The sequence below is a fragment of the Triticum dicoccoides genome, chromosome 6A (genome assembly GCF_002162155.2).
Source record: "Triticum dicoccoides isolate Atlit2015 ecotype Zavitan chromosome 6A, WEW_v2.0, whole genome shotgun sequence".
Taxonomy (NCBI): Eukaryota; Viridiplantae; Streptophyta; class Magnoliopsida; order Poales; family Poaceae; genus Triticum; species Triticum dicoccoides.
The window spans coordinates 214,966,177-214,991,727 of NC_041390.1; the positions used below are offsets into that span (position 1 = coordinate 214,966,177).

A 25,551-nucleotide genomic window follows, 5' to 3' on the forward strand; every position below is an offset into this window, starting at 1 on the left:
GTTGCCATCACAAGTGAGAACCCCCCAAAACAAAAAATATGATTGGGACAACAGTGAAACTACACAGACGTGTGCAAGAAAAATAATATGGACATGGCAAGTGTACCTGCCACAATCGGCTCTGCGAACTTGACAGCCTTCCTGCCCTCGACCATTGGCTGCGCCATCATTGCAGGCATGCCTCCTGGGAATGCAAAGGCAACTGGCATAGGATTTTGCACAACCGGTTGATCTTGACTGATGCCAAGGTTGAAACTCGGTGGGGTAAAGGCCATTGGGTGCCTCTCATTCCTGCTGGCCGGACCACGAACGACTTGCAAGGCAGAATCCAAGGGTGAAAGATCAACAAACATATTTGAATCGGCAGCTACAGAATGATCGTCCTTATTTGCAGGGCGGGGCGTGTTGTCAGTGGTATCAACCGTAGCTTTCATGACAATCTTCTTGTTTGGGCTGTAGGGGACACCGACGTTGGCTGGGAGCCTGGAAGTGCGCAGATTTATGCTGGGGATTTCCACTGCAGGAAAAGGCGCAGTCTGCTCCGGGTGTTCACCTGCGTCGCTCGTGCCCGGCTTGACACCTGCATCAGTTGTGCTCCGGTCTTCAGGTTTCTCCATCACATTGCTTTTGGCAGGTGGCGGGAACAGTGTGGACGCAGGAACAAAACCAGACTCGTCTCTCCTGCTCCTGGCTACTGTCAGTGCGTTCGGTATGTCTGTTGGTTGCTTGCGGGGGCTACGACGCCTAGGTGGTAGACCAACACGCGAAACAGTCGCCTTAGCAGTATCTGCACCGCCAGGAGCTGGAGCTGTTATGCCAGGACTCTCACCTGTAGATGGCATGTCCTTGTGAACTGCCGCCTCGACCGCTTCTGTCGTGGACACAGGAGTGCCACCGCGCACGCGCTTGGAATCAGTGTCAGATGAGCGGGAATCTTCCTTGCCTAGGTTCGTCTCGGGAGCGTCCACTTCAACGCTTGCTGATGGGGTGGCATGACTCACAGCAGCATCCTTCATTGCCAGAAGGGTTGGCAGTATTTCAGCTCACCCTGTGCATTTCAAAACCGAACCGAAAAACCATACCGAAAATAAACCGAACCGAACTGATTTTATGGTTTTTATGGTTTCTGGTTTCGGTATGGTAGGAACTTTTCATACCGATTTAAACTTTGGTTTTTATGGTATATACCGAAAAACCGAACGGTTAACCGAATAAACCGAAGTAAAAATAAATTTATATTTCTTGAGATGAACAACCATACAAGTTGTCATTTTTCTTGTACATGAGTCAAATTCACTAATAAGCATGTAAAATTTTCTTGTAACATAGTCACTTTTCTCTTTTTAAAATGCTAAGCATGTCGATAACCATCCACAGATGAATTAATGCATGCATATATACTTATATATATATAGTCATATACTATTTGTGTAAAATAATATGTGTTTTGAGTCATAAATTTGCAAATTATTATTACATCATTTTCAAATTCGCGTCAACTTTGGTTTTTATGGTATATACCGAAACCATACCGAAATAATTTGGTATATACCGAAACCGAACAGTATTTTAATTTCATACCGTATTTACCGAAGTATTAATACCGTACAAACCAAAAAACCGTATAAACTGAACCATGTAAACCGAATAAACCGAACGCACAGGGTGAATTTCAGCTGTCCTGGCAGATACCGACTCGTCACTCCCCGATGTACGGATGCCTGTTGTTGTAGGCTGCACATCTGCAGCCGGCGGAGATGGTCTGCCACTTGCATCAGAGTTGGTGGGAGCGGTCAACGGTGCAGCAACAGTATTGTCGACTGGTGCCTCCTGTACATCTGAGTTGCCCCCTGTTGACAACTTTGAATGCATGCGTTCGAGCGGGTCCTTACTGATATGCTTGGACCCACGCGTAGTAGTCTTCTTCACCCTGCAAAAAATGAAGCGCATGAAAAAGGTATTTAAAAATGAAACAAAATTATGTTTGCCTTGGTAGAAATCTTAAGAAAATGGAAAAACAGGTGGAAAAGCTGGCAGTTGCCATGTAAGGGGAACGTCAGTTGCCATGTGTCATAACTAGCAGTTGCCATCCAGCAGCAGTTGCCATGTTAGCAACCTTGAAAGAATGATAAAAATGTCTGATCTGCCATGAATGCAATTTCAAACCTAGGCGTGGGATGAGCTCACAAGACAACGGTAAAAAGATGGCAGTTGCCATAAGGTACATTAAAGTTACCATTTGGCCTACATTCCACTTGCCATGTGAAAAACAAAAATAGAAGTTGCCACACGTTTAGAAAGTAAATAAAATATCATTTGGTAAAACAGTGGTTGCCACGTGGGGGGGGGGCGATGACAGAAGACAATGTGACAAGCTAAACGAATGCATTGGAAAATCAAAAGATATAGCGCTATGTCAATGAAAGCGGATGAAGAAACCTACTTCCTGACTGCCTTCCTCAGGTCTGGCAACACGACAGGATCCCCGGTGTTGGTTGTCGTCGTGCAAGGAGATGTCCTGGTGGAAGTGGTATCACCGGCAATGGGGGCACCTTTGTTCAACCGAGCAGAAACACGGGTTGGCGTTGGCGCCTATTTCTTCGTAATTGCTCATCCACCAGCTATCGGCTCGCTGCACGTATGAGATGGAGGTCAAAAAAAAGAGGTAGCAATTGTCAGACAACAATCTCGTTGCCGCGTTTGAAAGAACACAAGTGCAAAAAAGAGGATGAGTCTGTTCGAAGAAAATAGACAAAGCAAAAAGCTAAGATGAAAGTCGAACCTCTTCCTGGCAGCTACAGGGTCGGTCCTAGACCTCTTGCCAGCAGAAACTTGCCCAGCACCCTCTGGAGCCATCCCCCTCTTTGATGGCAAAACCCCTTCGCCTCTCATAGCCGTGCGTTGTTTGACTTTATCCGGTTGGGGGACATCTGTTGCATCCTTGCCCTTGTTACCACCCGCGCGAACTTCAGCGTGTTCATCATCATCGGTGTCCTCTTGCACATTATCCATGACATCATCGTCATCCTTGCTGAGACCAGCGTCTCCACCTAGTTCATCTTGTGTGTCAGCGGGCTCCTGGGAACTGTTGTAGTCATACCGGCCACGGCAACCGGTTGGCCGGTGTGTATGTTCTGGGACGAATGAAGTGAATTGCCTCGCAACCGCGTCGCCTTCAGAGCCACTGAGGGACGTCCACCCCTCAACCAACTTCCCGAGCAAGCCAGTCATTCGAGATGCAAACTGCCCTATTAGCTGCTCAACAGGTGCTCTCGCCTGTACACAAAACAAAGAGGCATCAATGACAACCCCGTATCGCAATCACTTGCACGGCATCGAAAAATACTCCACGGCAAACCATATATGTAGATCTTTTGATTACCTCTGAAGGACAAGACGGAGCTGAGTGCACGTCCATCCACTTTTCAAAGTTTTGAGGCCCCCCAAACACGCTGTAGTCTATAGAATGCTTGGCCATCAGCTGGGGAGAAAGAAAAAAAAGTAGCAAATGATATAAGAGAGAGAATGATGAACACTGACTAGCAGTTCATGTGTTGCAAAAAAAAGCAGAACTAACCAGCAGTTTACCATATTTGCTATCAGTTACCCTGTCTGCAGCAAGCACAGCCTTGACAGCATCAATAGTCCATGCAGAAACAGCAAACTTGTACGCAGGCGGCGGGCCTCCTGTCCCAGTGAAGTCCACGGTGGACAGATCAAGGCAGTCGACATACATGAGCTGATGTACAACAATTTTAAAAAGAAAGAAAAATCAGTTGCGGTCATGGTATTTTGCGACAAATAATAGGATAAAATATATGGTATTTTACGAAGAATATGCCATCTGCATGTGCTAGTTGCCATCATAGAGTGATGGCAGTTGCCATCATAATATGATGGCAGTTGCCATGTTGTCATGTTGGCAGTTGCCATCACAGTATGATGGCAGTTGCCATATAGTCATGATGGCAGTTGCCACATAATCAACATGGCAGTTGCCATCTTGTTATGATCATGTTGACATGCATGAATAAAGATGTGTTAAAAATAGTGTTCACATAAAGGACCGGTAAAAAAATACCATTAAATGCAGTCGACAACCCTTCTGGTACATCTTGCTTGCAAATGCATCATGCAGGAAGTCGGCAATGAACTTACACCAGTTCATGTTCTTCACATCTTTCAGTTTCGCCTGCACCGCATAAAATTCAGGACAAGGAGTTGCCGCGTCAGAATTCCAATGGAAAAAACAACAAAAAAAACTGTCAGTGACTAGCTTGCACATGACATCGGAGCAAAAAAATTGAAGGAAAAATAATGTAGTAAAGATAGATCATTCACCAGGATGGGGAAGCATTTGTTGCTTGGGCGAAGAGAAGTGGTCGGCGTGAAAATGGCTGAGATGAGGTACATGAGTAGCTTCATCTTGAAAACATCTCCGTGCGTCGTCATGGCCTCCAACGAATCTGCCACTGCAGTCGTGTTCGGCATGGATTCCAACCCAGGAAACAAACGGGGGAACAGCGCTTCCTCGATCTCGTTGTTGACCTCGTACGGGACTTTGATATGTCCACGGGGCACACCCAACATGCAGAACACGGATTCCTCATTCAGCGGTAGTCTTCCGCGTCCCGGAATCACGAATTCTCTGGAGGCGGGGTCGTAGATCTCACCAAGCCAATCGCATACAGGGTTGACAAGGTTCGTGCACCGGACAGCCATCATAGACTGCATACCCATCTCAGCAGCAGCCCCCTTCTGATCGTCGCTGAATTTGTCAGTCAACGCAGTCAGTCGTTCTTGGGAGGCTCTGTTACGAATACGTTTCTTCTTCTGCAAAAAACAGACATAAAGTGATCAGTTGTTGCCATGTTTTTGCAAAAAAGAGATCAGTTGTTGCCGCGTTTTGCAATGTAAAGAAATTTTAGTTCGTGTCAGACGACTGCAAGCTCAAGGTGTCAACCATTAACATACAGCAGGAGGAAGGGGGGATGTATGAACATTTACCTCATCACCCTCTTTTCTTCGCCCAGTTGCCCGATTACGCTGTGGTGGATCCATGAAATCATCATCGTCGTTTTGACGATCACCACGAGCCATTCTGCTGAGATGGGAACAAACCAAATTGTCATGGTGGAAATGTAAATGCAAAGAGGTCAGCAAAAACTTGCCACATGCAAAGCATATGTATGGCATCTGATACATTTGATATGCAAAGTCGGTTGCCACATTATGCAACCAATTTGCCACATTGTCTTATATGCAGAATGGCAACAGACAGTGTGTTCACACTCTATTTGCCACATGAATATACTATCCAGGTGGCAACAGGCACACTTTATGTGCACAGTGGTTGCCATCCAGTGCAGTTGGCTCGTGAATGTACATTGACTACCGATTGTGGCAACTATCACAGTGTGGTTACTATCACATATCATTCGGAAAAACACTGGCCGCAATGAAAATAGCATGATTGTGGCACCTAACACAGGAATTCAGCAAATCTTAGTTGCCACACGGAGAAAGAGCGTGTGCGTGGCAACTATCACATTACTTCAGCAAAATTATTTGCCACATGGAAGAGCGTGTGTGTGGCAACTATCACAGTCATTGAATGAAAAATAGTTGCCATGTGAGAAAGCTTACATGTGGCAACTAACACAATCATTTCAGTAATTTGTTGCTGCAAGGGGAAACACGTTTGTGGCAACTATCAAATTTGTTCAGGGAGTTAGTGGTCGCACAAACATGATAGTTAATGTAACTATCAAGTTCGCCTCATACTGCATTTTCAAAACCAAACTAACTAGATCTAGGGTTCAATGGCAACTACCTCGACTTCAAATTCACCCTCAAAATTCTCCCACGAACTGACTGCAAACACAAAGTCGAACCAACGCACATCAAAAACAACCCCGGGAGACACCTGCTCAATCCATAGGCAATACTAGTGCGTGCCTCCGAACAGGCAGAACCACGCCGACAATGCCGCCGCTGCGCCCGCGACGAAACTGACCAGTGCAACCAAAAGCGGCTAGCAGACGACTTCGGCGCCGGCAGGAACGCCGACGCATCGACGAATCGCCTGAATTTCTACGAATCTCGATCGAGGAATCGAACAGGGAGGGAAGGGGAGGAAATGCAGGAAGGGATTGCGAGGGTTGCAGCGAGCAGTACCTTCAACCCGCAGGCGCTCCGGCGAGCCGCTCCGTTCCGGCGAGCACCACCGACGGTCCCGAACACCGTCGATTCTTCCGCCTCCGCCGTCGCCTTCTCCCCTCGCCTTCTCCTTCGATGGTTTGAAATGCGAGTGGGTTCTGCCGGTAACTGCGGTGCGGGTGAGTAAATGGAAGCGTGAGGGAGAGGGGGCAGAGGCGTGCGACGTCAACCGCAGTCGAAGCGTGGCGTGCGGGCGCATTGCAGTTCCACCGCACGACTCAGATGGCAACCGCTAACCGCGGGGTGGCAACCAACGTGCGGGCGAACCTACTCGCACACCGCACACACGCCTCATCCTACGTGGCACAAAAAACCACCTGGTTTGTTCCAAAATTCGTGCACACACCTGCCAACCGTGATGCTTGCGTGTGGTCGGGGTGGTGAACGCCCACACGTGTGGGCGTTAACATTTCCGAAAATATATCAATATAAACTTCGGATGTTCTATTTTCAAACCGTATAATTTTTGTGTTATATAGTTTATATTAAGATGATAAAATTGACAACCTAGATATACGCGTAGGACTTGTAAACCGAAAAGGAGGTAGTATTCTTTTTTCTTCAAAGATAGAGACCAGTCTGAGCTACACCCATGAGTCGATGACGCGATCGTTTCTCACGTCCACAAACTCCTCACAAGATTTAATTACCCACAATCAGGATGCAAATGCCGGCGGTGAGCTATATCCGAGAACGCCATCCCAGCAGGACGCCGGCGGGCGTACCGCGCGGAGAAGGACCGCGGGAGGTTCTCGGGCTCCCCAGCCGCGTCGCCCTCGTCGAAGTTTTGCTCGTAATCCTCCTGCGCGTACCGCTCCTTCACGGAGGAACCCCTCCGGCTCATCACCTTCGTGACGATCCGCATCCACAGCGCTCGCGCGAACCCCATGCCGCCGCCTGGCAAGGCAGCAGGGCCCAACTCCGCCTCCTCGCCGTTGCGGTGCCCAACCTTCCCAATCCCGCCCAGACGCGCGCTCCTGATCTTTCTTCGCGCCTGGCCACCGTGGCCGCCGCGCGGCAAGAAGGCGGACACAACAGGTGCCGGAGAGGAGCGCTGCCTCCAGAGCCTGTCTGCCGCGGGAGGGGTGTAGCAGCCGGAGGCGCCGTGTCGCCCCGAGGTTTCCATCGGCAATAACAGCACGGCGGCGGCGCGCTGAAGGAAGGACGCCGGGGGCTGAGGAGGAGACGAGAAGCCCCTCGATACGGCTCGTGATTATATAGCACGTTGGTTCGACGGGCTTCGGGATGGCGACGGGTCAAGCGCGGGCCGCGGGGTGCACCACTGCGGCACGGAGGTACTACTGCGTGGTGGTGGCGCTGGAGGTAGTTGGCGGCTTGGTGCCGCTAGCTGGCCGCGTCGACCTGTATTGTCCATTGTGTGCGCGCGCGCGTTCAACTCCAGAGATGCCATTCTGATGTTCTTTCTGTTCCTGCGCGGAAAAATCAACGTTTGATTATTCCGGGAGTTGTCAAGCTTGGATGATGTAGAGTTATAGACACGCGGTCATATCAGCCGTCGGCAAATGAAAGCCACGCTTCTGACCTTGAAGTGTCACATTTGCTCTCAACAGAGAGACGAGGGAAAATAATAGATGGGTTCCTCATCAGAAAGAGAGAGAGAAATGCTAGACTTACGGAGGATTTTTTACAGAGTTTAACCCCTCTCCCCTCAGGCTAGTCATAATAAGAGTAACTTAGCAAGTAACTTAAAGACTTACCTTAATCTCTCCTCCTGATTTTTAGGGTGGGCCTCGCTTCATCCTTAACCAATCATAACAGCCCATCCCAGCTTAGGCCGTAAACGTCCTGTAAAACTCCCCGTAGTTCTAGCATTAAGAGAGAGAGAGAGGGGGCGCGCAACGTGTGAGTCGCTCTCTTGACATAGTGCATATAAATTTTCTAAAGAGTTAATCCTCTTAAACTTTGATCAAGTTTGTGGAAAAATATTTACATCTAAAATACCAAACATATATTATTAAATTCATCATAAGGTATAGTTTCATATTTTATATAATTGATATTGTATATATAAAAGTCTGTTTGGGACTGCTCCGCTCCATCAAAATCAGTTTCAATTCACAAAATTCACTTTGAAGCAGTTTCACATAGGATTTCCGGGAAGGTCTGGTTGCTGCTTCTTCTTGCGGATTGTACGGACGTAGTCTGAAGTATGATTATCATGATGATTTGAAGAATTTGGCAAGTCCGTTGAGATATTACTCATGGGAAAGATGTCGCGCCGGTCGCGACATAAGCTCTCTTCCTCATCGGCTATATGATTTTGGTGCAATCGGCCAAAAAGTACTCTACAGAACAGATGCTAAAAGGTAAAATGGTGATCATGGACTATGGAGAGGGTCCTACACAGTCCGCCGGCCCAAGTGCTTCCATGGCCTGCACCCACTAGGGGTGCAACGACACTCTCAGTCGATGGTTCATTCCTGGAGGAAGATGGAACGGCGGCAGCCGGGATGCTTCTATGAAGGCACGATGGCTCGGTTTTCTTCCGGTGTACTGCTACCTGTTTAACTGCAATGATGCTCTTGAGGCGGAGATCCACACTTTGATGATCGGTATGGTGCTTGCTCGACAACATATGGAGCTTCCGGTCATGGTGCAGTCTGATTCATCGACTGCTTTTATCTTGTCTTTCTGACTCTAGCTTAGATCGTTCGGCTTTTGGTCATTTAGTAGCTTAGATCAAGTCTTTAATGATTGGTAGAGTGTTTATTCCATAGAAATTACATAGGTCCCAGAATGGTGTTGCAGATTGCGTGACAAGATATAGGGGCTGTTTGGTTTCTAGCCACATCTTGCCACACTTTACCACACCTTACCTTAGGCAAATTTGATCAAATTAGGTGGGTGTTTAGTTCTAGCCACACTTAAGGCAAGATTTTTTATGAGAAGTGAACCCCACATGTCATAGACACAAAAAGTATGTCAATATTTCCTTAGGCAAGCCAAAGTGTGGCTAACAATTTGAGCAACTCAAATTAGTCAAGTGTGGCAAGTGTGGCAAAAAGTAATGTGGCAATGTATGGCAAACATAGTCACAATCCAAACAGCCATAGTCGCTCTGAGCGAGTCACAAGTCTCCCATGTAATGAGGAACTCTTGCGAGATGTTGGTGAAGCACCTGTTCAGGAGAAAAGGACACACGACGAAGATTGCAGCTCTTATTGCCATCGATAATCGTTGCTTGCGAGGAGGGGGAGGACCGGAGGACGTCACCGGCGGGCCCTGGCATAGCATCGGGTGTTGTAGGAGGACGTAGGTGAGGTAGGAATCCTGAAAGCTGAAAATGAACTCTTGGTTGAAACTGTGTTTTTGCTGGAGGTAATAGCACCCCAGGTCCCTGAACTTGCATGTCAGGTGATGGTTTAGTCCTTGTAGTTGAAAAAGCCAATTATTTCATCCCTGAACTTGCAATGGATGTGAAAATTTAGTCCTAGACCAATCACAACTCGCCAACTGGATGCCAAGTGGTCTGGCTGGTCAGCGTGCGGCTTTTTACACTTAGCCCCCTGCCTTCTTGCCTTTTCAACCCGCAGTGCAACACCAAGTGCCAGCTGTGTTGGTATATTCGTTGGAATATTCTATCCTGTCGGCAGCTCACCCTCCACTCATCTCTCTGCTCCCTCGCTTCCTTCCCCTGCTCCAGCTCCTCGCCGGCGCCGCCAGCTCGCCGCCATGGTATCTTGGAGTGAAGGATCCAGCTCCTCGTCCGACGGCTACTCTGTCACAAGTGAGGTCAGTTCGTCACTATGCCTCTGCGAGTTAGGGTTAGGGCAAGAATGGGGAATTTTGCTGACTATATTTTGTTGTAGGCTCCTGCTCCTGCCACCATTTTCTGCTCTGAGTAGACAGGACTTGCTCCAGATCTTGCAGCTAGATGTGAACACCAGTGTCGGAGTAAATGACCACGGGTAGCCTAGCTGGCTCCCCCTGGCCTTTCTGAAAAAATTACGTGCCGATCCGGCCCTCAAGAATCCAAGACATGGGGCCACCTTCCCCTGGCCGGCTGTCTCCCAGGCCGACTATCGGAAGGCGGCCCGACTTCAGTCTTCGTGAAGAAAGCCGCAGGAGGGCCGGCTTCGAGGAGCCGGCTGCGAGAAGGCCGACTCCAAGAAGCCGGCTCCCATAAAGCGGTCGAGATCGTACCCTCGAAGTCTGCACCCACATAACGGCGACGTGACAAGGCGTGGCTACAGTAAAGCCTGCCACCCCCGAATCCCGGAGCACGCCTGGCACAGTGCGCCGTACGGGTGGCCATGACCCGTCTGGCGAAGCACTGTTCCAAGGACGACCCTGATATCATCCACGACAGGCTGCCAGAGTGGCCCGCGGGCGGTGGGCCCCTTCGGGCAGAGAGACGCTTGAAGGCGGCCTGGCCTCCCCCAGTCGGCCCAAGATGGAGCCGGCTCCCTCCAGCCGGCTTGCCGTCCCCTCAAAGGAGACGCCCCATTAAGGAGATAAGACGCGGCGAGGCTACAACGATCACCCGCCGGATGACGGCACTGTAGCCATGCTTACCTCGGCGAAGCCCTCGTCATCAAGATTGAGCAACAGTAACCAGCCACCGACAAGGCCCTGGGCAGTGGGGCCTGCCTGTCGACCAAGGAGCCGGCAGCCGGCGGGACCCACCAGTCGGCGGGCCCTAGCAGTCGGCGCGGAAGCCGGCGAGTATAGACACAGACGGCTGGGCCCCACGCCCAGCCGGATTACCATTGTACCCCCGGGGGGTAGGCCTATATAGACCCCCCGGGACGCCCATGCAAAGGGTGGATCCCTGCTAGTTTTAAACACCACATAGGGAGGAGAAGAGAGCGGGTAGAGCCCTTCTTCCTCCTCTCGCCAAACAGCTCAAGGAGCATCGTGTAGCTACTTGTTCATCTAGTGATCATGCGGAGACCCCCCCAGAGCAGCCGTAGGGGTGTTATCTCCACGGAGAGCCCCGAAGCTGGGTAAGATTCGCCGGCGTGCATGTCTTCGCCTCATCCCGCTTCCAGGCACCGGCGACGTTTTACTGGCTCCCACAATGATAAGCCACCCGTTGGCATATGTCGCACCTACCACCCGACATTTGGCGCCCACCGTGGGGCCAGGTGCACCGTCGTCCGGAGACCTGTTCTGGATGGGAACCCTCTTCCTCCCCTGCAAGCGTAGCCAGCCCGGCACGCCTGATGGCGCTTGCCACGACGCGCTGCAAGGCGTCACCAACGCCTGCGCAGCGAGCAGCCTCGCTGATCTCCTCAACAAGACCCTCATCTCCGACGAGCTCGCCTCCGACGCGGGCACCGACCACCTCGCCAACCTCCTCGGCCAGCTCCATGTCTCTGGTGAGCCTGCTGTGGACTTGGAGTCGGTTGCCTCCACCGATCCGATGCCTGTCGACGCCGACACGGCCTCATTCGACACCTTCCCCACCGACGTCACGATCTACAACGACCCGCTTCCCCGGGCCGATGGCTGCGACGCTGTCACCACCGAGGTGATGGTCATCGGCCACGGCGGCACCGCTGACGAGAGCGCCCATGACGCCCCGCACGAGGCGGTCCACGACTTGTCCATCCCCCTCCCAGCCGACGCCGACGCTGAAGCACTGGAAGCTCGCCGCCTAGCCCTCCTCGCGGAGGGCCGGAAGTTGGTTTCCATGAGACGCCTCGTTGAGGCCTACCAACGCGAAGCCGACCGCGCCGCCTTTGGCACGCCGCCCCCAAGCGGGCCCAGCCGGGCCGGCATTGTCAGACAGCGCGGTGCTGTCGTTGCCGACACGTTAGGAGTCGACCGCCCAGTCTACGCCACCCCACTCGGGAACCTGCGTGCCGCCCAGGCGGCTGTAGACGAGCTATACGGACTGGGGGCCGAAGAACTCCCCCACATGACCCGATGCATCCAGCAGCTAATCGATGCAGCCGCGCAGCGGCACGAAGCCGGCGCCCGCGCGGAAAGCCCTCCCCTGCGCCGAGATCACGGCGCGACATCCCGGACGCCGACTACGGGTAGAGACCGCGCACGGCGCGAGAAAGAGTCGGCTGCCAGCCGAAGCCAAACTCGAATCTCCATCGAGCGAGACGCAGAAGGCCACCCTCGGGCCGTGGAGTGGCAGGGCAACCCGCCTCCGCCTCGGCCTCGTGGAGAGAGATATCCCACCCCGCCGTCTGTCATGCATCCGACTCTTAGCGGCCGGCTGGGTCGCCGCAAAGGAGTCGGCGAGAACGACGCCCGCCATCAGATCGACCGCCTGGCGCGATCCCTGGCGCTGGAAGAAGAAGACGATGTCGGTCCGCCTTGCTTCGGCCCCCGCATCCGCGACGAGCCCTTCCCCAAAGGGTTCTCGCTCCCAAGAGACACGCCCAAGTACAACGGCTCCGTGAAGCCGGAAGATTGGTTGATCGACTACTCCACGGCAGTTAGCATAGCCAATGGCAACCGGCGCGTTGCCGTGAAGTACGTGCCCCTCATGCTGCAAGGCACGGCGCGGACCTGGCTCAACAGCCTCAAGCCATGCAGCATCAACAGCTGGCTAGATTTCACAGAAGCTTTCGTCCGCAACTTCACCAACACCTACAAGCGGGCTCCCAAGCCCAGACAGCTCTCCTGGTGCATACAAGGCCCCGCCGAGTCTACTCGCGACTACCTCACGCGTTGGGCCGAGCTCCGCAACTCTTGCGAGGGGGTGCACGAGGTGCAAGCCATAGAATACTTCACTGCCGGGTGCCGAGAAGGCACCCTCCTCAAACACAAGCTTCTCTGCGACGAGCCGACTACCCTCGACGAGCTTCTGGACATAGCGGACAAGTATGCCACCGCCGACTCCTCAATGAAGACCGAGCTCCGGGTAGACGCGTCCAGGAAAGTACTCAACCCGGCACCCAAGGCGCCGGTTGGGGATTCCGGCCGACGCGCACACCCGAACGACCACAAGCGCAAGGGCCCCGCGCCGCCTCCCGCCAGTCGGCAGGTGGCCACAGTCGAAGACGAGCCGACCGAAGGGCGGCCCGCGCCCAAGAAACCCAAGGGCGGCAGGCCGGCTTGGCAGCCAGCCTTCTCCTACGAGCAAACTCTCGACGCCCCGTGCAAGTTTCACGGTGGCGCGAAGCCGTCCAACCACACAACTCGGAAGTGCCATTGGCTCGCCTGAATCTCCAAAGGCGAAGGGCTCGCGCCGCCTCCGCCTGCTGGTCCGCCGCCTCCGGCTCCGCAGCTGCCGGCCGTTCGGCCCGCAGTCGGAGCCGTGCATGACGAGTTCCCCGACGAGCATGCCGCCTATGTCATCTTTACAAGCCAGCGCGAAGACCGGCGCAGCAAACGCCGAGAGCACCAGGAAGTCAGCATGGTCGCTGCCAACCCCGCCAAGCCCATGCACTGGTCAGAAAACCTATCAGCTGGAGCCGGGCCGACCACCCAGAGGTGATGCCATCTCCCGGCTCTTACGCGTTGGTTCTGGATGCCACCCTTGCAACGGACAGACACGCCGCCCATTTCTCCCGCGTGCTGATAGACGGCGGGAGCAGCATCAACATCTTATACCGTGACACCCTGGAGAAGCCGAACGTCAAGACGAAGCAACTCATGCCTACTCGGACAGTGTTCCATGGCATCGTACCCGGCTTGTCCTGCGCCCCCATTGGCAAGATCAAGATTGATGTACTCTTTGGGGACAAGGAGCATTTCCACCGGGAAGCGATCTGGTTTGAAGTAGTGGACCTGGAGAGCCCCTACCATGCATTGCTTGGCCGACCTGCCTTGGCCAGGTTCATGGCAGTTCCCCACTACGCATATCTCAAGATGAAGATGCCGAGCACCAAGGGCATCATCACCATAGTCGGCGATTACAAGAAGTCTTCCGAGTGCGCGGCAGCTAGCAGCCGGCTAGCCGAGTCCCTTTTGATTGCCGAAGAAAAGAAGATGTTGGACCGGGTCGTGGCCATGGCCGGCAAGCAGTCGGCCCTGTCCCCTGATCCCAAGGAGTATGATGCCCAAGGATCTTTCCAGCCGGCCAAGGAGACGAAGAAGATACCCCTTGACCCCGAACACCCAGAGAGGTTTGCCGTCATCGGGGCAAACCTAAACAGCAAATAGGAAGGCGAGCTTGCCGACTTCCTCCGTGAGAATCGGGACATCTTTGCATGGTCCCCCAAGGACATGCCGGGTGTTCCGAAGGAATTCGCCGAGCACAAACTACACGTCCGAGAAGACGCAAAACCAGTCAAACAACCCCTCCGCCAACTGTCGGAGGAGAAAAGAAGGATTATGGGAGAGGAGATAGCCCGGCTTCTGGCAGCCGGCTTCATTATGGAAGTTTTCTTTCGAGAATGGCTGGCCAACCCGGTCCTCGTGTTAAAGAAGAACAACAAGTGGCGCATGTGCATAGACTACACGAGCCTTAACAAGGCCTGCCCCAAAGATCCCTTTGCCCTGCCGAGAATTGACCAAGTAATAGACTCCACGGCCGGATGCGAGCTGTTGGGTTTCTTGGATGCTTACTCAAGATACCACCAGATAAAGCTAGATCCGGCTGACCTCCTAAAGACCGCCTTCGTCACGCCATTCGGAGCCTTCTGCTACCTGACTATGACATTCGGCTTGAGAAATGCCGGTGCCACTTTTCAGTGTTGCATGCAGAAGTGCCTCCTCAAGCAGCTCGGCGGAAATGCCCACGTCTACGTAGACGACATTGTGGTGAAGACGGAGAAGCGCGGCACCTTGCTAGAAGATCTCAAGGAAACATTTGAGAACCTACGCCGGTTCCAAATCAAGCTCAACCCCGAGAAATGCGTGTTCGGAGTGCCAGCCGGGCAGCTCCTAGGCTTCCTGGTCTCCGAACGCGGCATCGAATGCAACCCGGCAAAGATCAAAGCCATTGAGAGAATGGCGATTCCCACCAAACTTCGAGACGTCCAAAAGTTTACCGGATGCTTGGCCTCCCTGAACCGCTTCATCAGCCGGCTCGGAGAGAAAGCTCTCCCCCTCTACCGCCTCATGAAGAAGACCACTCACTTCGAGTGGAATGACCAAGCCGACCAAGCTTTTCACGAGCTGAAGAAGATGCTGGCCACACCCCCGGTCCTGGCAGCGCCGACTGAGAAAGAGCCCATGCTCCTCTACATCGCCGCAACCAGCCGGGTGGTCAGCACCGTCATCGTAGTCCAACGCCTAGAAGAGGGCCGAGCCCAGCCGGTCCAGAGGCTGGTGTACTATTTGAGCGAGGTACTGTCCGCCTCGAAGCAGAACTACCCGCACTACCAAAAGATGTGCTATGGCGTGTACTTCGCCGCCAAGAAGCTGAAGCCCTACTTCCAAGAGCATCCCATCACGGTCGTATGCACCGCCCCGCTGGCCGAGATCATAGGCAGCCGGGATGCATCCGGCTGGGTGGCGAAATGGGCCATCGAGCTGGCCCCTTACACGATCTTCTACCAGCCCTGCACCGCCATCAAGTCCCAGGCATTGGCCGACTTCCTCGTCGACTGGGCCGAGACCCAGTACCTACCGCCGGCTCCCGACTCCACTCATTGGCGCATGCACTTCGATGGGTCCAAGATGCGCACCGGCTTGGGAGCCGGCGTCGTCCTCACCTCTCCCAAAGGCGACAAGCTCAGATACACGCTGCAAATTCACTTTGCCGCCTCCAACAATGTGGCCGAGTACGAGGCGCTCATACACGGGCTCCGGCTTGCCAAAGAGCTCGGCATTCGCCGGATCCTATGTTATGGCGACTCGGACTTGGTGGTCCAGCAATCATTCGGCGACTGGGATGCCAAGGACGCAAATATGGCAAGCTACCGCTTCCTCGTTCAACAAATCAGTGGGTATTTTGAAGGATGCGAGTTCCTCCACGTACCGCGAGCCGACAACGAGCCAGCTGATGCTCTGGCTCGAATAGGCTCCACTCGGCAAGCAATACCAACCGGTGTCTCTCTACAACGCCTCCTCAAGCCGTCTATCAAGCTGTCTCTAGAGTCTGATTCCATCTTCGTGCCACCTGACCCCGACGCGGCCGGGTCCGGCTCGAAGAACCAAGCAGGTGACTCGGGGACTTCGACAGTCGGCCCAGGGACGTCAGTAGGCGGCTCGGGGACTTCCGTAGTTACGCTCGAACCGGGGACTGCCACACCCGGCTCGGGGACTGCGGTAGTCGGCCCGGGGACTGCACCAACACAACAGCTGGCGGCCGACTCCAGCATTTCACCACCCAGCCCGCCCGCCCTAGTCGCAGTAGCCACATTGGCAATAGAAGAAGTCGCAGCTCCATCATGGGCTCAGTCCATCCTCAACTTCCTAATAAACCAAGACCTGCCGACTGACGAAACAGAGGCAAGAGAAGTCCAACGCCGACCCGGAGCATACACAATCATCAACAGAGAGCTCGTCAAGCGCAGTGTCACTGGAGTCCTCCAGCGATGCGTCGAGCAAGAGAAGGGCATTGCAATCCTCAGAGACATCCACCAAGGAGAATGCGGCCACCATGCGGCCTCAAGATCACTCGTCGCCAAGGCCTTCCGCCATGGTTTCTTTTGGTCGACTGCTTTGGATGACGCCAAGGAGTTAGTTAAACATTGCAAAGGGTGCCAACTCTCCAGCTCCAAGCAACACATGCTGGCTTCAGAACTCAAGACCATCCCCCTCACTTGGCCCTTTGCCGTTTGGGGACTAGACATGGTGGGCCCATTCAAGACGGCGCGCGGCGGCATGACACATTTGCTTGTCGCCGTAGACAAATTCACCAAGTGGATTGAGGCAAAGCCGATCAAGAAGCTGAATGGGCCGACTGCCGTAACATTCATCGCAGATATAACAACTCGGTACGGCGTGCCACACAGCATCATCATCGACAATGGCACGAATTTCGCCAAGGGAGCCTTGGCACGTTTCTGCGCGACGCAAGGCATCCGGCTGGACTTAGTGTCCGTCGCTCACCCGCAGTCAAACGGCCAGGTCGAGCGAGCCAACGGCCTCATCCTTTCCGGCATCAAGCCCCGACTGGTCGTACCACTGGAGCGTTCAGCCGGCTGTTGGCTCGATGAGCTGCCGGCTGTCCTCTGGAGTCTGCGCACTACTCCAAACAAGTCAACCAACTTCACTCCTTTCTTCCTTGTGTATGGTGCCGAGGCGGTCATCCCAACCGACATCGAGTTCGACTCACCTCGGGTAGCCATGTACACGGAGGCGGAGGCCAAGGAAGCACGAGAAGACGGCGTCGACCTGCTGGAAGAGGGCCGGCTGTTAGCCCTCAGCCGGTCCGCCATCTATCAGCAAGGCCTGCGCCGCTACCACAGCCGGAAGGTCAAGCTAAGATCCTTCCAAGAGGGTGATCTTGTGCTCTGGCTGATCCAGCGAACAGCCGGCCAGCACAAGCTCTCGGCCCCTTGGGAGGGCCCCTTCGTCATCAGCAGAGCTTTAGGCAACGACTCCTACTACCTAATCGACGCGCAGAAGCCGAAGGCACGAAAGAGAGACGACTCCGGCAAGGAGTCGGAACAACCATGGAACGCCAACCTCCTCCGAAGATTTTACAGTTGAAATGCAGTATGTATCACGCTAACATTTGTACTAAGTACGAGACAATAGGCCCCCCGAGGAGAGCTCGGGGACTGCCATCTTTTATCTATGAATGAAGAATATCATGCTTATGACCTTGTCATTATATTTACTCTTTTCGTCCGGCACCGGGTTCGACTAGTCGGCCCGGGGACTGGCCGCCTGGAGTTATATTAGAAGTCCTACCCGCGGTCAGACAAGTAGTGTGCCGGCACCCAAGCCTTCTCTTGCCAAAAGTAGCAGTTCGAAGAACCGGCTGTCCGGCTGGCAAGTGTTAAAAGCAGGAAAGGACGCCCACACGAAAAACGGCTAGGGACTAACGGACTAATATAACAAAAGCCGGTTTTTCTCCCACCACCAACCGACTACCAGAGTAGCCGGCCGGCTGGCTTCCATTCACCTCACTTCAGTCCAAGAAAGCTCGAGTACTTGCCTCCCCAAAAGGGGAAGGCAGCAAAGGAAACAGCCTAAGGATAAAAAGCATACGTGAATGGAAACCAAACATGCACACAATCATATTTACATAAAGGACCTTCAAGAGGCCATCATTCAACATAGTTTGGATACACCCCCAGTGGGTGGAACTGCGAAAGCTTAATAAAATTGTTCAGAAGGCAACAAGCAGGAAAAAATGAGGATGGCAGATTAAGCCGGGGGAGCGACTGACGAGCCGGGCAGGTCGGTGGAGACGGCAGTGCCGGCTGGAGGAGTGGCCGGCTGACGAACCTCAGCATGATCACCGCCTTCCGCAGAGGGCGTGCTAGCCCGTGCCTTGTTGCTGGAGGCACGATCAGGCTGAGGCCGGCTGGCCGCTTCACCGGCCGGCTCAACGTCTTCGCCCTCCTCTCCTTCGTCGTCTTCGCCTTCATCGCTGGAGGCAATCTCCTCTGCCGAGTCTTCACCCGCTGCCGGGTCCAGCCCGAACCACTTCTCCGGCTGGGCAACGCCGTCATCATTAATTTCCGGAGCGAAGACGTTGATGTCAGTACACTCGGCGATCGTCGAAGCGCGCTGAGCGATAGCCGGCCGCACCTCCTCCAGCTCTTCGTTGGCCTCCAGCCGCCAGGTGTGCAGCTGGTCCAGGTTTAGCCCCGGATACCAAGCTCGGACGAACTCCAGCGCCCGCCCAGCTCCAAGATGGGCTGCCGACGCCTTCCAGGCCTCGAAGCGGCCAACCGCAACCTCCAGCCAGTCGGCAGTACGGCTCGGTGTGCGGGGAATCGTCTCGCCTGGCCAGAGGGCGGCCAACACATGTGCTCCGGCGCGCTGGAGGCGGCGGAGCATACGATGAGCCGGCTACAGCCAGGCTTAGACCGCCAAGAGTTGCTCTTCGAGCGTCTGACTCGCGTCCGGCGCGACTTCAGCCCCCGTCTGCCGGCGCGCTTCGCAATGGGCCTCGATGGTTTGGGCGGCAAAGACGGAGTAGCCGGGAAAGTAGTCTGCATGGAGAACAAAAAGCAGCACAAGTCAGAACACAAATCAGGCGACAAGGGGCAACCAAGGAGCGAGGAAAGCGGCTTACCGTTGATCAAATCCTCAATACGGCCGAAGACCTCATTCAGCGCTTGCCTGGTCTCAGCCCAGCCCACCGCTTCAGTCTCGAACTCGGCCTTCAGGGCGGCTTTGTTATCCTGTGCCTTCTTCAGGGCCGCCTTGTGGCTCTCCTCCTCGTCAGCCAGCTTCTTGGCCAGGCGGTCACGCTCCAGGACCAAGGCGTCGTACTCGGTTTCCTTGGCGCGAAGGGCGGCCTGCGCCTCGCTGAGCTGCCCCCTCAAGTCGGCATTGGCTCCTGCGAGCACGAAAGACAAAAGAAAAACCAATAAGTGAAGTCGTCAGGAAAGATCCGACCCGACTGCTCAGCAGTTGGCCCAAATCTCGGGGACTACACCCAGTGGGTGCGCTGATGCGCCCCCACAGGAGATGAACGAAACCAAGTACGCACTCCGGCTGCTGATCATGTCTTCGGTTCTCCAGCTCAGCTCCTGAGCCTGGGAGTTGAAGGCGGCAGCGCGGAGGTTATGATACTCCTGGAAGATCAGACATGAGGCGAGAATAAGATAGTCGTCAAGAAAGATCTGACCCGACTGCTCAGCAATCGGCCCGGATCTCGGGGACTACACCCAGTGGGTGCGCTGACGCGCCCCCACGGAAAAAAGCAAAGAGCAAAAACAACCCAGGTCAGAAGACTCACCCGGATGACGGCCCGCATCGCAAGGAACTCCTGGGTGTATTGCTGCAGCGAGGCGGCTTGGGCCTGAAGCCGGTTCCGAACCTCTTGGGCCGCCACGTTCAGCTCGCCCGTCCCCCCGCTGGGAGTCCACTCGGACGTGCCGGTACTGGACGCCTCCAGGGCCTCCGTCGTCTGGCTGGCACCCGTAACTCAGTGCGGCTCCGGCGCAGCGGTGCCTCCCCCTGCACGTTGGTGCATTGCCGGCTGCACCTCAAGGCCGGCTCCTGCTTCCAGCTCACCCCCGGCCGGCTGCTCTGGCGCCGCAGCGGATTGGCCGCTTTGGCCCGCCCCAGTCGGCGCCGTCTGCGGCGTCCCTTCCACGGAGGCCACATGGACCTCCCTCCTCTCCATCACCGGCGGTTCTTGGTCGACCTCCTCCAACGGAGGCGCACGGATGTTGGGGGCCACGGCGCGGAGGGGAATGACGAGCAGCGGAGGTGGTTTGTGCGAGGATTCCGCCTCCGTCTCTGCGGCTACCACGTCCGCCCGGGCCTTAGCCGCCGCGTCGGCTTGCTCCTTCGTCACCTGGGCGGTCCTCCGCTCCGCCACCTCCCGCTCCTCCCGCGCCTCCCGTGTGTTCCGCTCCGTGGCCTCCCTAAGGTCGGCGCGGGGATCCACGCGACGGGAGCCTGAAGACCCTCCAGTCGGCCCGACTACGGAGCCGCCCGGACCCCGCTCAAGGGAAAGCGGTGCCCTATCCGGCGAGCAAAGAGGTTTAGAAGAGTTTCGGTCGAAAGGGACAACGAAAAATACATATACAAAGCATTCGACGACTTACGCCGAGATCGCCTGCGGCTGTTTCACCGCCTTGCGGAAGCGGGCCGCCTTCGCGGCCGCCTCATCTCGCTTGGTCGCCGTTGTGGAAGCCTTGGATTTCTTCGGCCGGCTGCCGAAGAGGATTGACGTGGCCCGGCGCTTCTGCGCGCCACCACAGGCGGCCGGTGCGCGGACGAGCTCGCGCCTTGATGATCAGGCGCCGACTGGCGGCGCGGGGCGACTTCGACCTCGGCATCGTCCAGCCAGTCCTCGAAGCTGGCCGTGAGCCCCGCACCTCTGGCCTCGTCGCTTTCCCCCACAATGGCGTCTTCCATGGCGGCCGCACCCAGGTCCGGGTCGTCGGCGTCGTCCACCGTGCAGTCGGGGAGGAGCTGACGCTCTACCCCTGCGGCCCCGGTCGTCGGCGGAAGGAGAGGGTTCTGCCAAGGAAGAACCAACTAATCAGAAGTCGGCTATCATGAGGCCGGCTACCAACGGAAGAGAAGAAGGAAAAACTTACGACGGGCGGAGGGTTGGCGCGAGAGTATGGCTCCTTGTCGTATCGCCAGTCCTCGGTGAGCTTGCAGTTGGAGATATAGTTCACCATGTAAGACACCTCTGCATGAGGCATCTCCCTGGTGCTCAGCCGGCATGGGTCGAAGCGGCCGCTCATCTGACAAATCATGTGAGGCCGACTTTGGAGGGGAAGTACCCGGCGCTCCACGAAGGCAGCCACCAAGTCGGCTCCGGTCAGGCCCTTCGACTGGATCATCACCCGAAGCCGGGAGACGGCTGCGTTCCCGGCCTGAGACAACAACCTGGCCCGGTAGCTCCACGAAGGTCGCCTCCCAGCCGGCGGGCCGGCTTCATAAGTCGGCAGGTTGACGTAGTCGCCTTGCTGCGCGACGTTCTTCACGTAAAAGTAAGACTTCTTCCAGAGCTTCACCGACTGGATAAGCGGGATGGGCGGGAACGGGTTGTTCTCGTCCGACCGCCTCATGCCAATATAGGCTCCGCAGGGGCGGGCACGCCCGCGACGACGGTGCCGAGCTTGCTCTGGAAGAATTCCCCCAGAGCTCGAGCGTGGGGAGGACCCCAAGGAAGCCCTCGCACAGGGTGACGAAGGCCGACAGCAGCAGCACCGCGTTGGGCGTGAGGTGATGCGGCTGGAGGTTGTAGAATTCGAGAAAGGCTCGAAGGAACCCGCTTGCCGGAAGGCCGAAGCCGCACAGGCAGTGCGAGCGGAAGATCACCCGCTCGCCCTCCTCCGGTGCTGGCAAAATCTCCTTCTCCGGCGCTTGACGAACCCACATGAAGTTCTCACCGGGCAGGCGTCGCGTCTGGCGGAGGAACTCGACGTGGTCCTCGTGGACGTTGGAGCCATCCCACGAGCTCGACAGCGCCATGGGAGCAAGACGATGCAGCGGCGGAACGGCGCAGCGGTGGGTGGCTGCAGCGGCAAGAAGAAGAAGGAAGACGAGGAGGGGTGGAGCGAGGGAGAGCGTGTGAACCCCTGTCTCTCCCCCTCCTCCCCCTACTTATAGACCGGCGTGGCGGAGCCGAGGAGGCATGGCGTGGGGGAACGTGGGGATCAACTGTGCCCACTCCCCCATGTCCCGCGATCATTGCGCCCTAATGGCGTAATAAAATCGCCGCGGGAAGGCGAGCGGTCCGCGTGGGCCGCAGAAGATCCACGCTCGGGCCGAGGCCTAGGAGTGGCGGGCCCGGGCCTGCGGCGGCGGCCCGTCGCGCGCGTGCACTGGCAGGGTTTTCCTTGCCACGTGGCTCGCGGGATGGCCTGTGGACAGCTCGCAGGTCGACCGCACTCCCGCCTACGAGAAACGGAGCTCTCCAAAGACGGCACACACAAGCAAAGCCGGCCCCTCAGGATAGGAAGCTGACCAAGCTTCTCGTCCCTTTGTCAGCCTCGAAGCTCGATCAGCTTCGGGGACTACTGTGAGAGTAAATGACCATGGGTAGCCTAGCCGGATCCCCCTGGCCTTTCTGAAAAAATTATGTGCCGATCCGGCCCTCAAGAATCCAAGACATGGGGCCGCCTTCCCCTGGCCGGCTGTCTCCCAGGCCGACTATCGGAAGGCGGCCCGACTTCAGTCTTTGTGAAGAAAGCCGCGGGAGGGCCAGCTCCGAGGAGCAGGCTGCGAGAAGGCCGACTCCAAGAAGCCGGCACCCATAAAGCGGTCGAGATCGTATCCTCGAAGTCTGCACCCACATAACGGCGACGTGACGAGGCGTGGCTACAGTAAAGCCTGCCACCCCCGAATCCCGGAGCACGCCTGGCACAGTGCGCCGTACGGGTGGCCATGACCCGTCCGGCGAAGCACTATTGCAAGGACGACCCTGATGTCATCCACAAGGGGCTGCCAGAGTGGCCCGCGGGCGGTGGGCCCATTCGGGTAGAGAGACGCCTGAAGGCGACCTGGCCTCCCCCAGTCGGCCCAAGATGGAGCCGGCTCCCTCCAGCCGGCTTGCCGTCCCCTCGAAGGAGACGCCCCATTAAGGAGGTAAGACGCGGCAAGGCTACAGCAATCACCCGCCGGATGACGGCACTGTAGCCACGCTTACCTCAGCGAAGCCCTCGTCACCAAGATTGAGCAACAGTAACCAGCCACCGACAAGGCCCTAGGCAGTGGGGCCTGCCTGTCGACCAAGGAGCCGGCAGCCGGCGGGACCCACCAGTCGGCGGGCCCCGGCAGTCGGCGCGGAAGCCGGCGAGTATAGACACAGACGGTTGGGCCCCACGCCCAGCTGGATTACCATTGTACCCCCGGGGGGTAGGCCTATATAAACCCCCCGGGACGCCCATGCAAAGGGTGGATCCCTGCTAGTTTTAAACACCACATAGGGAGGAGAAGAGAGCGGGCAGAGCCCTTCTTCCTCCTCTCGCCAAACAGCTCAAGGAGCATTGTGTAGCTACTTGTTCATCTAGTGATCATGCGGAGACCCCGCAGAGCAGCAGTAGGGGTGTTATCTCCATGGAGAGCCCTGAAGCTGGGTAAGGTTCGCCGGCGTTCATGTCTTCGCCTCATCCTGCTTCCAGGCACCAACGATGTTTTACTGGCTCCCACAATGATAAGCCACCCGTTGGCATATGCCGCACCTACCACCCGACAACCAGTGTGTTTGTGAGAAGTTTGTGTCATTTGAATCAGTTGATAGTGGTAGGAGGTATCTTGCTTGTGCATAGAAGGTTAGTAGATCTACAGTTGAATCAAACTTGGAATGTGTCATCTCACCGTTATTTAACTTGTGGCATGTAACTTAGGAAGTTAACAGCATCTTGTTTGTGAATTTAACTGAATTGTTTTCATTTAACAACATCTTGTTTGTGTAGTTAACTGAATTTAAATGAACTAACTGAACTTAACTGAGCTTAACTGAGCTTAACTGAGCTTAACTTAGCTTAACTGAACTTAAGAGCATCTTGTTTGTTAATTTACTGAACCCAAACTTTTCATTTATCTAAAGTTGTTTTCTTTCTTATTTGGTAGGAAATACCTAAATGCAACTTTGTGGAGTGGATTGGCCCTGAATGGCCTGCCACTCTGAAGATGAGTTTAGCCAGGGTTTGGGGCATGTATGATGATGAGAACAAGTTAAGGATCAGTGAGAATTTACATCTTGCTGAAGAAAATCTTAGGGTTGTGAGAGAGAAGGAAAAGATGGAAAAAGATATGAGGTTTTTTAAACTAGATTTTGCTAAGATGGTGGCTGACGATGATGCGGAGCATCCCAAGATCATCCCCATGGACGCACCTACACCTCCAACGACACCACTTGGACGAATGACACGAGCCCGTGCCAAGGCTATCGAAGATAAGGTGAACTCACTCCTCTCCGAACCTCCACTTTCTATGCATGAGACATGGCTACTACCTAAGTCTGAGATGTTGTGCATGATTAGGTACCAAGAGGGTCCTCCCGAAGATGCGCATGAAGACGGACAAGTCCCCAAGTCCACGGATGAGGAGAACCAACGGAAGGAGCCAAGAGCATCTCCCAGGCCCCGGACATCCGGCCAAGGCCCCGGACATTCGGCCCCTGGAGCGCCTTCCTCTTCAGCTGCTCAGCCTCCAAGTGCCTACAGGCCCCGAACATCTGGCCTGCAAGCCCAGACATCCGGCCCTTCCCGAGGCCCCGGATATCCGGCCCCCCTGCCCGGAAATCCGGACCCCCCCCCGAATCCGAGAGAAACATGGCCAGCTTCACCAGCCCGGACATCCGGCCCCCACAGCCCAGACATCCGGCCCTCCGTGAACGCCCGGACATCCGGCCCGACGCCCGGACATCCGGCCCGACGCCCGGACGTCCGGCCTCACTGTCTTCGCACAGTAAAGGGTCGAGGCCCGTGTATCCCCTTCTCCCCCTAGACTATATATATTCTATCTCGTACAACTTTCGATGGTTAGCGTTGGTTTAGCTCATTTTGAGAGATAGAGCTTCGCTCATCCATATCGGATCTACTCCTTGAGAGAGACTGTGGCCCCTCTTCGGAGAAGATCCACTTGGATTCAAGACCTCCTCACAGAGAAGAACTTCAAGACCTCCTCACGGAGAAGACCGGCTACCCTTGTATCGTCCTTAGTTGTCCCTGGATACGTGTATCGTTCTATGTATTCGAGGATCTAGCACATGTGTGACTTGTTCTTGTTAGTTTGAGTGTTCCTCTTGTGTTTCCCTGTGTGTTTTCCCCCGTTTTCCCTCGTTTCCCTGTTTGTGCTCCTCGTGTTCTTCGCGGGATCTGCTCCTTTCGTGAAAGATCGGGCGATTAGGGTTCTGCC

The 25,551-nt window shown here is 55.3% G+C and overlaps 1 protein-coding gene across 1 annotated transcript; it reads right to left on the bottom strand.

The window, feature by feature from the left end:
• Positions 1-6,732: 6,732 nt before the first annotated feature.
• Positions 6,733-7,379, bottom strand: LOC119314700. Its single transcript, XM_037589399.1, has one exon. It carries the CDS (start codon positions 7,343-7,345, stop codon positions 6,866-6,868), a length of 480 nt encoding a protein of 159 aa, XP_037445296.1. The 5' UTR covers positions 7,346-7,379; the 3' UTR covers positions 6,733-6,865.
• Positions 7,380-25,551: the final 18,172 nt, after the last annotated feature.